The sequence below is a fragment of the Oncorhynchus keta genome, chromosome 24, assembly GCF_023373465.1.
Source record: "Oncorhynchus keta strain PuntledgeMale-10-30-2019 chromosome 24, Oket_V2, whole genome shotgun sequence".
In the NCBI taxonomy this organism is placed as follows: Eukaryota; Metazoa; Chordata; class Actinopteri; order Salmoniformes; family Salmonidae; genus Oncorhynchus; species Oncorhynchus keta.
Window position 1 is genome coordinate 42,016,535 of NC_068444.1, and position 18,383 is coordinate 42,034,917.

Sequence of the window (18,383 nt, forward strand, 5' to 3'; positions counted from 1 at the left end):
GCCAGAGCCCCCAGTCTGTCCTGAGCCACCAGTCTGTCCTGAGCCGCCAGAGCCGCCAGTCTGTCCTGAGCCGTCAGAGCTGTCAGTCAGCCAGGACCTGCCAGAGCCGTCAGTCAGCCAGGACCTGCCAGAGCCGTCAGTCAGCCAGGACCTGCCAGAGCCGTCAGTCAGCCAGGACCTGCCAGAGCAGTCAGTCAGCCAGGACCTGCCAGAGCAGTCAGTCAGCCAGGATCTGCCAGAGCCGTCAGTCAGCCAGGACCTGCCAGAGCCATCAGTCAGCCAGGACCTGCCAGAGCCGTCAGTCAGCCAGGACCTGCCAGAGCAGTCAGTCAGCCAGGATCTGCCAGAGCCGTCAGTCAGCCAGGATCTGCCAGAGCCGTCAGTCAGCCAGGACCTGCCAGAGCCGTCAGTCAGCCAGGAGCTGGCTGACCACAACCACACAACTACTGACCACAACTACTGCCCACAAGTACTGACCAAAAACGATTGACCACAGCAGCACAACTAATGGCTATAACTACTGACCACTACTGACCATAACTAATGACCACAACGACACAACTACTGACCACAACCACTGACAGAAATCACTGGCCAAAAAGTATTGACCACACTAGCACAACTCATGGCTATAACCACAGCTACTTACTAAAAATACTGGCATATACTGACCAAAACTAATGACCACAACTACTGACTACCAATGACCACACAATTAATGACCACAACTACTGACGTTGACCACACCACTATTGACCACATTTACTGATCAGAACCACACCCCTACTGACCACATCCACATAATGACTGACCACACAATTACTGACCAAAACTACTTACTTACTTACTTATTTACTGACTTTATTGCCCCCATGGGTAAATTTTGTTGCAGTGTCATGTACACATTGAAAGTGCCGTTTAAATACAAAACAAAATTGACAATACAACTTTCATAGCAGTTACGCACCAATAAAAATAATAATAGCAAGAAATAAGAAGTAAAACATGAAATAAAAAAGAAGCAAAGACTAGCCTGCTGGCCTTACAGAGTCAATGGGAACATTCGCCCGAGCTATTTAGGAGGGATATCACACCTGGCACAAATAATTGTCTCGTTCTATTTTTCCTGCTGAGGGGTGCCTTATACCTGCGCCCAGAGGGGAGTAATTCAAAGTCCAGGTACAGGGGGTGACTTGGGTCTAAAATGATTTTGTGAGCCTTACGGAGGGCCCTGACCTTAAAGATCTCATCCAGGCCTGTCTGTTTGACTCCCAGTACCTTGCTGAGTTCCCTGACCTTAAAGATCTCATCCAGGCCTGTACATTTACTCCACTGAAGCTTATTGTCCAAAAGGACACCCAGATATGTAAATTCCTCTACAATTTCTATATTCTGACCTCTGATAGATGTTGCAGAGGTAGGTGTTGTACGCTTCCTGAAGTCTGTGCACATCTCTTTGGTCTTGTTGGTATTGAGGACCAAGTGTGATTCCTCACACCACTCTACAAAGTCACCTAGGACCGGGCCATGACGTTCCTCATCATCATGCAACAGGCTGATCAAGGCAGTGTCATCAGCAAACTTAACGAGGTGCCTGTCCGTATGGGAACAAGTACAACTATTAGTGTACAAGATGTACAGAAGTGGGGACAAAACACATCCCTGAGGAGAGCTTGTGTTGGTATTGCGTATATCCGACACACGGGGACTTATTTTGACTCGCTGTGATAGTTGGCTCAGGAAGTCCAACAGCCGCAAAACCAGCCCCCATCTAGGGAGGAGTCCCGAATGAGTCTCTGTGCCAGAATGTAAGGCTGGATTGTGTTGAAGGCAGAAGAAAAGTCAACAAACAGAACCCTGGTATGGGATTTGGCCCCCTCTAGATGTCTATAGACCATGTGAAGGAGGGTAAGAATGGCATCATCAACTCCCTTTTAGGCTGATAGGCAAACTGAAATGGGTCAAGGAGCTTCTGGGTGACACTGAGAATATGACTTTTCACAATTTTCTCAAGGCATTTCATTACTTAGGATGTCAAGGCGACAGGGTGGTAGTCATTCAGCACAGTGGGATTAGATGCTTTAGGAATTGGTATAATTATTACGTTTTTCCACAATACTGGCACGTGTTGCTGGTTATCTGAGGACAGCGCCCCGCATTCAAAAGCATTAAAAACATTTTCCAAGCAAGCAGAGAAAGTCAGAAATAGCGATAAAATAAATCACTTACCTTTGAAGATCTTCCTCTGTTTGCAATCCCAAGGGTCCCAGCTACAGCACAAATGGTTGTTTTGTTCGATAAAGTCCTTCTTTATATCCCCAAAAAGTCAGTTTCGCGGCGCGCTTGACTCAGTAATCCACCAGTTTCCCTCGTTCAAAATGCATACAAATGAATTACAAAGGTTACCAATAAACTTCGTCCAAACAAGTCAAACAAAGTTTATAATCAATCTTCAGGTACCCTAATATGGAAATAAACTATAACATTTAAGATGGAGAATAGTATGTTCATTACCGACGATAAATAACGAAGTGCGCACCCTCATCTATGCGCGCCATAACAATACAGTGAAAATGGGAGCTACTTAGAAAAACTACAAATTCTAGCAAATTTTTCAAAAAACAAGCCTGAAACTCTTTCTAAAGACTGTTGACATCTATTGGAAGGCCTAGGAACTGCAATCTGGGAGGTATTCCATTGATTTCCCCATAGACAGGTATTGTAAATGGTGTCACCTCCAAAAATTATTTTTCCGGATAGATTTTCCTCTGGTTTTCGCCTGCTATAGCAGTTCTGTTATACTCACAGACATTATTTTAACAATTTTGGAAACTTTAGAGTGTTTTCTATCCAATACTACCAATTATATCCTAGCTTCTAGGCCGGTCAGCTTACTTTGGGAACCTCATTCATCCAAACTTCTGAATACTGCCCCGTACCCCGAATAAGTTAAAACCTCTTAAGCATTAGGCCTACTTTTTCGAACATTTTGTTAAAAACCGCGCAACATTTCAACGTCCTGCTACTCATGCCAGGAATATAGTATATGCATATGATTAGTATGTGTGGATAGAAAACACTCTGAAGGTTCTAAAACTGGTTGAATCACGGCTGTGACTATAACAGAACGTGTGTTTCGTGAAAAAGCCCAAGGAAAACTGATCACCAAAAAGGAAAAAAAATATCAATGTGCCAGTTGCCTGTATTGTCTATGGCAAGGCAAAATAATGGCTCCCAGTTTACAAGTCCTACAGCTTCCACACGATGTCGCCTGTCTTGGCAATTGCCTTGAGGTTGTTTCTTGGTCAAATGAAGAAGAGACACCCCATGTCATCCGGTCCACGACAGGATGTTTTGGAAGAGAGATTTTCGACCATCATTTGAAGACGTGGAGCTATTGAATACACATCGCCCCGTGATCAATTTGATAGATTATTAACGTTTACTAATACCTAAAGTTGGATTACAAAAGTAGTTTGAAGAGTTTTGTCAAAGTTTATAGGCAACTTTTTTAATAAAAAAAAATGACGTTGCGTTTTGAAACAGTGTTTTTTCCTGGATCACACAGTCTTCATAAATGGACATTTTGGGTATATATGGACCGATTTAATAAAAAAAAAGACCCAATAGTGATGTTTATGGGACATATAGGAGTGCCAACAAAGAAGCTCGTCAAAGGTAATGAATGTTTTATATTTTATTTCTGCGTTTTGTGTAGCGCCGGCTACGCTAATTATTTTGTTTACGTCCCCTTCAGGTATTTCGGGGTGTTGCATGCTATCAGATAATAGCTTCTCATGCTTTCGCCGAAAAGCATTTTAAAAATCTGACTTGTTGGCTAGATTCACAACGAGTGTAGCTTTAATTGAGTACCTTGCATGTGTGTTTTAATGAAAGTTTGAGTTTTAACGTGTGCTATTAGCATTTGGCGTGGCACATTTGCATTTCCTGTTGGCTAGGTGGGATGCCTGCGTGTCGGGTGGCGCTAAGAGGTTAAAGTAATGATGGACTGTCGTTTCTCTTTGTTTATTTGAGCTGTTCTTGCCATAATATGGACTTGGTCTTTTACCAAATAGGTCTATCTTCTGTATACCTCCCCTACCTTGTCACAACACAACTGATTGGCTCAAGCACCGGCCTGTTAGCTATCTGAATTGTCATGTCTTCAGCCCGCTGAGCTACTCACTCAACCCTTATTATCACTCGGATACGCATGCCTTTCCCTAATGTCAATATTCCTTGTCCATTGCTGTTTTGGTTAGTGATTATTGGCTTATTTCACTGTAGAGCCTCTAGCCCTAATCAATAAGCCTTAGTTAACCCTTCCACCTCCCACACATGCAGTGACCTCCTAGAACACCTTCTGCTCCCAGCTGTGCCCTGGACACCATATGTGAATTGATTGCCCCATCTGTCTTCAGAGCTCGTGCTGTTAGGTGACCTAAACAGGAACATGATTAACACCCCGGCCATCCTTCAATCTAAACTTGATGCCCTCAATCTCACACAAATTATCAATGAACCTACCAGGTACAACCCTAAATCCGTAAACACGGGCACCCTCATAGATGCCATCCTAACCAACCTGCCCTCCAAATGCACCTCTGCTATCTTCAACCAGGATCTCAGTGATCACTGCCTCAATGCCTGTGTCCGTAATGATTGCGGTCAAACGACCACCCCTCATCACTGTCAAACTCTCCCTAAAACACTTCAGCGAGAAAAAAGATAGAGAAAATCACATTGTAGGATTTTTAAGGAATTTATTTGCAAATTATGGTGGAAAATAAGTATTTGTATAAGTACAAACAAGCGAGATATCTGGCTCTCACAGACCTGTAACTTCTTCTTTAAGAGGCTCCTCTGTCTTCCACTTGTTACCTGTATTAATGGCACCTTTTTGACCTTGTTATCAGTATAAAATACACCTGTCCACAACCTCAAACAGTCACACTCCAAACTCCACTATGGCCAAGACCTAAGAGCTGTCAAAGGACACCAGAAACAAAATTGTAGACCTGCACCAGGCTGGGTAGACTGAATCTGCAATAGGTAAGCAGCTTGGTTTGAAGAAATCAACTGTGGGAACAATTATTAGGAAATAGAAGACATACAAGACCACTGATAATCTCCCTCGATCTGGGGCTCCATGCAAGATCTCACCCCGTGGGGTCAAAATGATAACGAGAACGGTGAGCAAAAATCCCAGAACCACACGGGGGGACCTAGTGAATGACCTGCAGAGAGCTGGGACCAAAGTAACAAAGCCTACCATCAGTAACACACTATGCCGCCGGGACTCAAATTCTGCGGTGTCAGACATGTCCCCCTGCATAAGCCATTACATGTCCAGGCCCGTCTGAAGTTTGCTAGAGAGCATTTGGATGATCCAGAAGAAGTTTGGGAGAATGTCATATGGTCAGATTAAACCAAAATAGAACTTTTTGGTAAAAACTCAACTCGTCGTGTTTGGAGGACAAAGAATGCTGAGTTGCATCCAAAGAACACCATACCCACTGTGAAGCATGGGGGTGGAAACATGCTCTGGGGCTGTTTTTCTGCAAAGGGACCAGGACGACTAATCCGTGTAAAGGAAAGAATGAGTGGGGCCATGTATCGTGAGATTTTGAGTGAAAACCTCCTTCCATCAGCAAGGGCATTGAAGATGAAACGTGGCTGGGTCTTTCAGCATGACAATGATCCCAAACACACCGCCCGGGCATTGAAGGAGTGGCTTAGTAAGAAGCATTTCAAGGTCCTGGAGTGGCCGAGCCAGTCTCCAGATCTCAACCTCATAGAAAATCTTTGGAGGGAGTTGAAAGTCAGTGTTGCCCAGCAACAGCCCCAAAACATCACTGCTCTAGAGGAGATCTGCATGGAGGAATGGGCCAAAATACCAGCAACAGTGTGTGAAAACCTTGTGAAGACTTACAGAAAACGTTTGACCTCTGTCATTGCCAACAAAGGGTATATAACAAAGTATTGAGATAAACTTTTGTTATTGACCAAATACTTATTTTCCACCATAATTTGCAAATAAATGTGATTTGCTGGATTTTTTTTCTCCTTTTGTCTGTCATAGCTGAAGTGTACCTATGATGAAAATTACAGACCTATATCATCTTTTTAAGTGGGAGAACTTGCACAATTGGTGGCTGACTAAATACTTTTTTGCCCCACTGTATATACCAGTGGCGTGCCGTGGGCCTGGGACCTGGGCCTTCAGTGAAGTCCCACCACAGTCCCACCCAAATTAATCCACCTCTTATTACCATCATTATGGTGCCATGGCTCTAGACACTATACATTTAGACAGAAACCCAGTATAACCAGGCGTTGCGTCACCTTGAAATTTACATTTTTATTCAGAGAATTGCAGGGGAAGAGTACAATACCTTTTCATTGTGCAGCTTCGTTGCCCTACGCGCTTGTTCATTGAGCTGTAGATCCACTCGGGTGTCCCCAAAAGTTTTCAAAAGCACCATTGCTTGTAAGTGCGCAGCCGTACTTTGGTGTCTCGTTGCTGCCTTGGTTAGACAACTCAAGTTTGCAAAGCCAGTGTGGCTCCAAACACCAAATCGATCACTTGGAAATAATAGGCATTCCCAGCAGTACAGTTTGCAGTGCTTCTCGGAGCCTGTGAGCCATTGATAGCGCTCGTAGTTGGAACTTTGAAAGTGGCGAACGAACCCCTTTCCCACCTGTGACTGGCTTTGTAGCATCGGCGTCGACCTCTCATGACAATGTCTAACTTTTCTTGAAAAGTTTGTCTTGAGAATGTCGTTATAATTATATCCTCGACCAAATCGATATCTTCTCCTTCCGCCATTGTGGGTTGAAAAAACAGCTTAGTAGTATGCGAATTAATTTGTTTATCAAATTCAGTTTCCTAGTTCTGAGATTCTGCATAGACCTGCCCATATAGGACCTGCCTCTCAATATTGGTAATCCAATCAAAAGACGTGCACGCACTACGCCTGCTAGCTGGCTCCTGTGTAACACTGGAGCCAGCCAGCAGGCGTACAATAGCCAACTCTAAAGCTGATTGGTTGACACTAAATTTTAATTTCCATTCACGTTCAGCTACAAGCGCCCGCACTGTTGATTCTGAAGGCATGAGGGCAGATTTTAGACCCCTGGCAACACATGATGGCTGAATATGATTTGATAAAAGATCTAACATAAAGACCAGCCCTCCAAATCTCAACCTGGGGCTGGAAGCAGTGCAACCAAGAGGAAAGCTATGAAATTAAGAGTATAACTCTTACTCTGGGGAATAATTTAATACATATTTGTGGGAAAATATATATTTTTTAAATTATATTCTGATGATGTTTAGGCCAGCAGAGAAGGCCTTGCTGGCCCTGACGGCCCACCACTGTTATATACATATATATATATATATATACATATATATATATAGACACACACAGTTCATTTGGAAAGGTTTCAGACCCCTAGATTGTTTCCAATTTTTTTTACAGTACAACCTTATTCTAAAATTGATTAAATTGTTTTTTTCCACCTCATCAATCTACACACAATACCCCATAATGACAAAACAAAAATAGTTTTTTAGAAATTTGGGCAAATGTATAAAAAAATATGAAATATCACATTTACATAAGTATTCAGACCCTTTACTTAGTACTTTGTTGAAGCACCTATGGCAGCGATTACTGCCTCAAATCGTCTTGGGTATGACGCTACAAGCTTGGCACATCTGTATTTGGGGAGTTTCTCCCATTCTTGTCTGCTAATCCTCTCAAGCTCTGTCAGGTTGGATGGGGAGTGTCACTGCACAGCTATTTTCAGAGCTGTTTTATCGGGTTCAAGTCCGGGCTCTGGCTGGGCCACTCAAGGACATTTCGAGACTTGTCTCGAAGCCATTCCTGCGTTGTCTTGGCTGTGTGCTTAGGGTGGTTGTCTTGTTGGAAGGTGAACCTTGGCCCCAGTCTGAGGTCCTGAGATCTCTGGAGCAGGTTTTCATCAAGGATCTCTCTGTACTTTGCACCATTCATCTTTCACTCGATCCTAACCAGTCCCTGGGACCCCTAATGAATGTCTCTTGTGTTGTGTGCTGCAGGGGTCCAATGCTAAATTCAACCTCAGACTTGTTGGTCCTGGGCGGATGTTACGGGTGGTTCCCCAGACTGTGCTCAATGAGGCCCAGGTAACCATCTTAGTGGAGGACTCTGCTGCCATGGACTATGAGAAATTCCATTTCCTCACCTTCAAGGTCTGTCTGTCTGTCTTTCTGTCTGTCTATCTGTCTGTGTTATAGTTGTCTTATGTCTCTACAAAATCCCACCACACTGCTATCTATACATTATTCACACATCTGATACCAGTAATTGCTTGATGATAAACAAAATCAATGAAAATCTGAATCTACACAAGAGATTACATAGGACGCATTCACCTATCCCCTTATGATTTGGATCCTCAAACCAAATCAAATGTATTTATATAGCCCTTCTTACATCAGCTGATTTCTCAAAGTGCTGTACAGAAACCCAGCCTAAAACCCCAAACAGCAAGCAATGCAGGTGTAGAAGCACGGTGGCTAGGAAAAACTCCATAGAAAGGCCAAAACCTAGAAAGAAACCAAGAGAGTAACCAGGCTATGAAGCCAGTCCTCTTCTGGCTGTGCCAGAATATGGCCAAGATGTTAAAATGTTCATAAATGACCAGCATGGTCAAATAATAATAATCACAGTAGTTGTCGAGGGTGCAGCAAGTCAGCACTTCGGGAGTAAATGTCAGTTGGCTTTTCATAGCCGATCATTAAGAGTATCTCTACCGCTCTTGCTGTCTCTAGATCGTTGAAAACAGCAGGTCTGGGACAGGTTGCAAGTCCGGTGAACAGGTCAGGGTTCCATAACCGCATGCAGAACAGTTGAAACTGGAGCAGCATGGCCAGGTGGACTGGGGACAGCAAGGAGTCATCAATGGCAGGTAGTCCTGAGTCATGGTCCTAGTGCTCAGGTCCTCAGAGAGAGCGAAAGAAAGAGAGAATTAGAGAGAGCATACTTAAATTCACACAGGACACCGGATAAGAAAGGAGAAGTACTCCAGATATAACAAGCTGACCCTAGCCCCCCGACACAAATTACTGCAGCATAAATACTGGAGGCTGAGACAGGAGGGGTCAGGAGAGACACTGTGGCCCCATCTGATGATACCACCGGACAGGGCCAAACAGGAAGGATATAACCCCCCCACCCCCACCCCCACACACCACTAGAGGGATATCTTCAGCCACCAACTTACCATCCTGAGACAAGGCCGAGTATAGCCCACAAAGATCTCCGCCAAGGCACAACCCAAGGGGGGGCGCCAACCCAGACAGGAATTTTTTTAGAGGCAGAGAATCCCATTGGAGAGAGGGGAACCGGCCAAGCAGAGACAGCAAGGGTGGTTCGTTGCTCCAGAGCCTTTCCGTTCACCTTCACACTCCTGGGCCAGACTACACTCAATCATATGACCCACTGAAGAGATGAGTCTTCATTAAAGACTTAAAGGTTGAGACTGAGTCTGCGTCTCTCACATGGGTAGGCAGACCATTCCATAAAAATGGAGCTCTATAGGAGAAAGCCCTGCCTCCAGCTGTTTGCTTCGAAATTCTAGGGACAATTAGGTGGCCTGCGTCTTGTGACCGTAGTGTACGTGTAGGTATGTACGGCAGGACCAAATTGGAAAGATAGGTAGGAGCAAGACCATGTAATGCTTTGTAGGTTAGCAGTAAAACCTTGAAATCAGCCCTTGCCTTAACAGGAAGCCAGTGTAGGGAGGCTAGCACTGGAGTAATATTATCAATTTTTGGGGTTCTAGTCAGGATTCTAGCAGCCGTATCTAGCATTGCAGTCGTCTAACCTAGAAGTAACAAAAGCATGGATTATTTTTTCTGCATCATTTTTGGACAGAAAGTTGCTGATTTTTGCAATGTTATGTAGATGGAAAAAGCTGTCCTTGATATGTTCGTAAAAAGAGAGGTCAGGGTCCAGAGTAACGCCGAGGTCCTTCATAGTTTTATTTGAGACGACTGTACAACCATCAAGATTAATTGTCCGATTCAACAGAAGATCTCTTTGTTTCTTGGGACCTAGAACAAGCATCTCTGTTTTGTCCGAGTTTAAAAGTAGAACGTTTGCAGCCATCCACTTCCTCATATCTGAAACACAGGCTTCTAGCGATGTCAATTTTCACCATGTCTTCACCATGTTTCATTGAAATGTACAGCTGTGTGTCATCCACATTGCAGTGAAAGTTAACATTATGTTTTCGAATGACATCCCCAAGAGGTAAAATATATAGTGAAAACAATAGTGGCCCTAAAACGGAACCTTGAGGAACACCGAAATGTACAGTTGATTTGTCAGAGGACAAACCATTCACAGAGACAAACTGATATCTTTCCGACAGATACAATCTAAACCAGGCCAGAACTTGTCCGTGCAGACCAATTTGGGTTCCCAATCTCTCTAAAATAATGTGGTGATCGATGGTATCAAAAGCAGCACTAAGGTCTAGGAGCACGAGGACAGATGCAGAGCCTCGGTCTGACGCCATTAAAAGGTAATTTACCACCTTCACAAGTGCAGTCTCAGTGCTATGGTGGGGTCTAAAACCAGACTGAAGCATTTTGTATACATTGTTTGTCAGGAAGGCAGTGAGTTTCTGCGCAACAGCTTTTTCTAAAATGTTTGAGAGGAATGGAAGATTCGATATAGGCCAATAGTTTTTTAGCTTTTCTGGGTCAGGGTTTGGCTTTTTCAAGAGAGGCTTTATTACTGCCACTTTTAGTGAGTTTGGTACACATCCAGTGGATAGAGAGCTGTTTATTATGTTCACCATAGGAGGGCCAAGCACAGGAAGCAGCTCTTTCAGTAGTTTAGTTGGAATAGGGTTCAATATGCAGCTTGAAGGTTTAGAGGCCATTATTATTTTCATCATTGTGTCAAGAGATATAGTACTAAAGCACTTGAGTGTCTCTCTTGATGCTAGGTCCTGGCAGAGTTGTGCAGACTCAGGACAACTGAGCTTTGGGGGAATATGCAGATTTAAAGAGTCCGTAATTTACTTTCTAATGAAGTGAAAGCCATCCTCACTTGGGGAATGCTGCTGGATCCTGGAGCATTTGGTACCCTGAACTGTGCTATAAAGTATGTATGAAACACAAACTAACCTTGGCTGAAACGAATCCTGCGTGAGTAGCAGGTCTAAGATCCAGGACCAGAGCACCAGGCATTCTCACAAACGCTCCAGGAACCGAACAATTGTAGCCAATTTGTGAAAATGCTCATAGTTGTGAAATTCACGTGTGATGCATGTACTGTTTGCTACTGAGTGGGATGATGAACATCAATATTTTTGATGCATACCCGTAAACGTGATCGGTCTACAGTGGTCCCTGCAGCATAAGCTCAAACCTGTGCGATTAGAATGTCTATTCATGATTGACACAACAGTCAGTTTTTGAGCTGGCCACACATTTTCTTCACAGAAACTTTTTGCACAAACAGTCTTTACAACTGTATTTCCTAAATGTGAGCAGTTTCTTGGGGGGATGTAGCTGTTCAGACATTCACAAAAGTAACAACAGCATTCTCATCCAAATCGGAAAATGTAGGCCACCATAGTCCTAGTGCTCACTGAGGAAAGAGTGAGCTAACACAAGCGGTCATATTTAGCCAACTCTCGGCTGACAGAATCCATAAAATTAATTAAACAATAGCGATTACTATTTACAAAGTATTACATCATGGGTGAGCTCATCATTGATCAAAATAATTGAGTAAAACCTTTTCTAAAAGTCTATGCTGCCATGTTTGTTTTTCCATGTCAACCAAAGACAAGAAAATGTGACAAGATGACTTGGATCTGTTTGCAGTATGCATGTTGAGAATGGGTAATTAACGAACAAGCAATTAGCTTAGCATTAGCTCATCATATATTCAGTACAACCTTTAAAAAAAGTATTGTAATACACATCACATGCGTCCATTACAATGTATTCAAGAATCGCAATACAAGAATTGGAATGCAAACACAGTAAGATGGCGCCGGAGAAGAAGGCAGACATTTTACGTTCCCCCAGCAGATTGTGTTGATTTGTTTGTTTATCCGTTTTGTTTGTAACTTGTTATTTTACTATATTTAAACATAATGTTGCCGCTACTGTCTCTTATGACCGAAAATAACTTCTAGACATCAGGACTGCAATTCCTCACCACAGACTAGCAGAATCCCATTTCTTTTTTAAAGACTGTGACAAGCCCGAGGCGGAGGATATAAGGCTCCCTTGGGAACAGGATCAGAGCCCCATGATCTGCGTGAAGAGGAGGTGGAGAAAAAGAGGCCAGAGAGCAGGCTGCCTGCTGAAAAGTCAGAGGTGATCGAATAAACCCCCACTTCCCTCAATTCTGCTAGGAAACATGCAATCTTTGGACAATACAATGGACGAGTTATTGGGAAGATTAAACTACCAACGGGACATTAAAAACTGTAACATCTTATGCGTCACGGAGTCGTGGCTGAACGACGACAATATCAGCATAATGCTGGCTGGTTATAGGATGTACCGACAGGATAGAACAGCGCTATTTGGTAAGACAAGGGGTGGAGGTCTATGTATTTTTGTAAATAACAGCTGGTGCACAATATCTAAGGAATTCTTGAGCTATTGCTCGCCTGAGGTAGAGTTTCTCATGATAAGCTGCAGACCACATTACCTACCGAGAGAGTTTTCATCTATATTCTTTGTAGCTGTTTACATAACACCACAGTCAGAGGCTGGTACTAAGATAGCATTGAATGAGCTGTATTCCGCCATAAGCAAACAAGAAAACGTTCACCCAGAGGTGGCGCTCATAGTAGCCGGGGACTTTAATGCAGGGAAACTTAAATCAGTTTTACCAAGTTTCTATCAGCATATTAAATGTGCAACCAGAGGGAAAATAACTCTGGACCACCTATACTCCACACACAGAGATGCATACAAAGCTCTCCCTCGCCCTCCATTTGGCAAATCTGACCATAATTCCATCCTCTTGATTCCTGCTTAGAACAAAAAATGAAAGCAGGAAGCACCAATGACAAGATCAATAAAAAGTGGTCAGATGAAGCAGATGCTAAGCTACAGGACTGTTTTGATAGCACAGACTGGAATATGTTCCGTGATTCCTCCAATGGCATTGCGGAGAACACCAGATCGGTCAGCACCCTCATAGATATCATCCTAACCAACTTGCCCTCTAAATACACCTCTGCTGTCTTCAACCAAGATCTCAGCGATCACTGCCTCATTGCCTGCATCCGTAATGGGTCAGCGGTCAAACGACCTCCACTCATCACTGTAAAACGCTCCCTGAAACACTTCAGCGAGCAGGCCTTTCTAATCGACCTGGCCGGGGTATCCTGGAAGAATATTGGTCTCATCCCGTCAGTAGAGGATGCCTGGATATTTAAAAAAAAGCCTTCCTAACCATCTTAAATAAACATGCCCCATTCAAGAAATTTAGAACCAGGAACAGATATTAAAGCCCTTGGTTCTCCCCAGACCTGACTGCCCTTAACCAACACAAAAACATCCTATGGCGTTCTGCATTAGCATCGAACAGCCCCCGTGATATGCAGCTCTTCAGGGAAGCTAGAAACCATTATACACAGGCAGTTAGAAAAGCCAAGGCTAGCTTTTTCAAGCAAAAATTTGCTTCCTGCAACACTAACTCAAAAAAGTTCTGGGACATTGTAAAGTCCATGTAGAATAAGAACACCTCCTCCCAGCTGCCCACTGCACTGAAGATAGGAAACACTGTCACCACTGATAAATCCACCATAATTGAGAATTTCAATAAGCATTTTTCTATGGCTGGCCATGCTTTCCACCTGGCTACTCCTACCCCGGTCAACAGCACTGCACCCTCCACAGCAACTCGCCCAAGCCTTCCCCATTTCGCCTTCTCCCAAATCCGTTCAGCTGATGTTCTGAAAGAGCTGCAAAATCTGGACCCCTACAAATTAGCCAGGCAAGACAATCTGGACCCTTTCTTTCTAAAATTATCTGCCGAAATGGTTGCCACCCCTATTACTAGCCTGTTCAACCTCTCTTTTGTGTCGTCTGAGATTCCCAAAGATTGGAAAGCAGTTGCGATCATCCCCCTCTTCAAAGGGGGGGACACTCTTGACCCAAACTGCTACAGACCTATATCTATCCTATCATGCCTTTCTAAGGTCTTCGAAAACCAAGTCAACAAACAGATTACCGACCATTTCGAATGTCACCATACCTTCTCTGCTATGCAATCTGGTTTCAGAGCTGGTCATGGGTGCACCTCAGCCACGCTCAAGGTCCTAAACGATATCTTAACCGCCATCGATAAGAAACATTACTGTGCAGCCGTATTCATTGATCTGGCCAAGGCTTTCGACTCTGTCAATCACCACAGCCTCATCGGCAGACTCGACAGCCTTGGTTTCTCAAATGATTGCCTCGCCTGGTTCACCAACTACTTCTCTGATAGAGTTCAGTGTGTCAAATCGGAGGGTCTGCTGTCCGGACCTCTGGCAGTCTCTATGGGGGTGCCACAGGGTTCAATTCTTGGACCGACTCTCTTCTCATCAATGAGGTTGCTGTTGCTGCTGGTGAGTCTCTGATCCACCTCTACGCAGACGACACCATTCTGTATACTTCTGGCCCTTCTTTGGACACTGTGTTAACAACCCTCCAGGCAAGCTTCAATGCCATACAACTCTCCTTCCGTGGCCTCCAATTGCTCTTCAATACAAGTAAAACTAAATGCATGATCTTCAACCGATCGCTACCTGCACCTACCCGCCTGTCCAACATCACTACTCTGGACGGCTCTGACTTAGAATACGTGGACGACTACAAATACTTAGGTGTCTGGTTAGACTGTAAACTCTCCTTCCAGACCCATATCAAACATCTCTAATCCAAAGTTAAAACCTAGAATTGGCTTCCTATTTCGCAACAAAGCATCCTTCACTCATGCTGCCAAACATACCCTTGTAAAACTGACCATTCGAAAAATCCTCGACTTTGGCGATGTCATTTACAAAATAGCCTCCAATACCCTACTCAACAAATTGGATGCAGTCTATCACAGTGCAATCCATTTTGTCACCAAATCCCCATATACTACCCACCATTGCGACCTGTACGCTCTCGTTGGCTGGCCCTCGCTTCATACTCATCGCCAAACCCACTGGCTCCATGTCATCTACAAGACCCTGCTAGGAATAAGTCCCCCCTTATCTAAGCTCGCTGGTCACCATAGCATCTCCCACCTGTAGCACACGCTCCAGCAGGTATATCTCTCTAGTCACCCCCAAAACCAATTCTTTCTTTGGACGCCTCTCCTTCCAGTTCTCTGCTGCCAATGGCTGGAACGAACTACAAAAATCTCTGAAACTGGAAACACTTATCTCCCTCACTAGCTTTAAACACCAACTGTCAGAGCAGCTCACAGATTACTGCACCTGTACATAGCCCACCTATAACTTAGCCCAAACAACTACCTCTTTCCCTACTGTATTTAATGTATTCATTTATTTTGCTCCTTTGCACCCCATTATTTTTATTTCTACTTTGCACATTCTTCCATTGCAAATCTACCATTCCAGTGTTTTACTTGCTGTATTGTATTTACTTTGCCACCATGGCCTTTTTTTGCCTTTACCTCCCTTATCTCACCTCATTTGCTCACATCGTATATAGACTTGTCTATACTGTATTATTGACTGTATGTTTGTTTTACTCCATGTGTAACTCTGTGTCGTTGTATGTTTCGAACTGCTTTGCTTTATCTTGGCCAGGTCGCAATTGTAAATGAGAACTTGTTCTCAACTTGCCTACCTGGTTAAATAAAGGTGAAATAAAATGTAAAAACATAAACAATTGGCTTCTTCAATAAGTGCACCGGTGATGTCGTCCCCACACTGACTCTACGTACTGTGGTATCCCAGGAGGACTACCCCGGGGGATGGTAATAGAGGGGAGGTACGTGAGGCGACGTTGGCTCCATCTGCTGGGAATATGGGAACTGGGCACCCCGACAATGACAGTTCTAAGTTGAGGTAATTAGAGGAAAGTGCCAACCAGCCGTGGAGGCCAAATAAAAGGAACACGGTGGCACACCGCAGGAGAGAACAGGGAGAGACCGACACCAAGCCACAGGAGAGAAGACAGAACCATCCGCTTTTGTAATGACTTCCGGGGCCTGAACGAGGTCAGTAAATGTGATGCCTACCCCATGCCCCAGGTGGACGAACTGATCGACCGCTTGGGGATGGCAAGATACAAGACACCTTGGACCTGAAGAAGGGGTACTGTCAGGTGCCACTGGCAGCGGCCTACCCGAAGAAGACTGCCTTCTCCACCCCGGGGGGGCTATACCACTACCGGGTTCTGCCTTTCGGGCTCCATGGGGCAACAGCGACCTTTTAGCAACTCATGGACCGCGTCCCGCGGCCTTACAGTGAGTATGCCACTGCTTATCTGGATGACATAATTGTGCACAGTGACAGCTGGGAGTCACATCTTTGTAGATACCAGGCTGTTGTGGATGCACAAAGGGATGGAGGTCTGACCGAGATCACCCACAAGTGCAAGCTGGGCTACGCCGAGGTGGAGTAACTGGGCTATCAGATCAGGAGGGGAAATGTGGAACCCAAGAAAGAAAAGAAATCGCTGCCATTAGGGGATTGCCGGTCCCCCGAACCAAGAAGCAGGGGAAGTCATTCCTGGGGTTAGCAGGTTACTACAGTAGATTTGTACATAACTTTGCTGCTATTGCTTCTCTCCTCACAGACTTAACAAAGGCACGAATACCCCAGACGGTGCGATGGACGGAGGACACAGAGGCGGGGTTCAAGGCCCTGAAGGATGCGCTATGTTCGCACCCGATACTCCTCACTCTGGACTCCTCAAAAAACCTCCTGGTCCAGACAGACGCGTCTGACACAGGGATAGGGGCCGTTTTGTCCCAAGAGCAGGAAGGCGAGGAGCACCCCATCATGTATGTCAGCAGGAAACTCCTACCGAGGAAGAAAAAATACTCAATTGTCGAGAAGGAGTGCCTCGCCGTGAAGTGGGCACTGGACACCCTCAAGTATTACCTCCTCGGGAGGAAGTTCACCCTGATTACTGACCATGCCCCCTTGTCTGGATGGCAAGAGGTAAGGACACGAATGACCGTGTCACCCGCTGGTTCCTGTCCTTACAGCGATTCTCTGTCATCCACAGGTCGGGGGCCCAGCACGGCAATGCGGACACCCTATCCTGGAGGGATGCAAAGCTAGCCCTTAGCTCTGACTGGGAGGGAGGTATGCTAAGGGTAGGGGTGTGTGGTATCTCAGGAGGTCTACCCTGGGGGATGGTAATAGAGGGGAGGTACATGAGGCGACGTTGGCTCCCTCTGCTGGGAATACGGGAGCTGGGCACCCCGACACAGACAGCTCTAAGTTGAGGTAAATAGAGGAAAGTGCCAAACAGCCGTGGAGACCAAATAAAAGGAGCACGGTGGCATACCGCGAGAGGGAACGGAGAGAGACAGTAGAGAATAAGGACCGAGCTAAACCGAAGTGATTTTCTTTGTTATGTTTATTTTCTGTCTTAGTAAAGTTGTTTTTGCGGAATAAAACCTGCCTGTCTCTGTGTCAATTTCTGCACGCTCAACCCAACACCCTACGGTTTACCACAGTACATACCCCAACCAGAAGCGGGACTCTAAACAGAAAGCTTATAAGAAATCCCACTATGCCCTCCGTATGCGCTCTGATGAACCATCAAACAGGCAAAGCATCAATACAGAACCAAGAACAAGTTGTACTACACCGACTCTGACACTCGTCGGATGTGGCAGAGCCTGCAAACCATTACAGACTACAAAGGAACGCACAGCCGCGAGCTGCCCAGTGACACAAGCCTACCGGATGAGCTAAACTACTTCTATGCTCGCTTCGAGGCAAATAACAATGAAACATGCATTAGAGTACCAGCTGTGTCGGAAGACTGTGTGATCACCCTATCTGCAGCCAATGTGAGTAAGACCTTTAGGCAGGTCAACATTCACAAGGCCGCAGGGCCAAACAGAGTACCAGGATGTGTACTGCGAGCATGCGTTGACCAACTAGCAAGTGTCTTCACTGACATTTTCAAAACTCTACCTGTCCGAGTATGTAATACCAGCATGTTTGAAGCAGACCACCATAATGCCTGTGCCCAAGAACACTAAGTTATGTGTATATATAGGTATATATAGACCTGTTCCGAAAGGCCCCAGAGTATGCAACACCACTAAGCAAAGGGCACCAACAAGCAAGCGGCACCATGAAGACCAAGGTACTCTCCAAACAGG

General features: G+C 44.9%; 1 protein-coding gene across 2 annotated transcripts in view; it reads left to right on the forward strand.

Annotated features, from left to right (window-relative positions):
• LOC118357571 (cadherin-related family member 1-like) overlaps window positions 1–18,383 on the forward strand; it is a 154,206-nt gene that overhangs the window by 87,619 nt on the left and 48,204 nt on the right. For both annotated transcript variants that reach the window (XM_052478354.1, XM_035734819.1), the window contains exon 12: window positions 8,087–8,239. In XM_052478354.1, coding sequence (XP_052334314.1) covers window positions 8,087–8,239 — 153 coding nt within the window. The remainder of the gene's footprint in view (window positions 1–8,086; window positions 8,240–18,383) is intronic.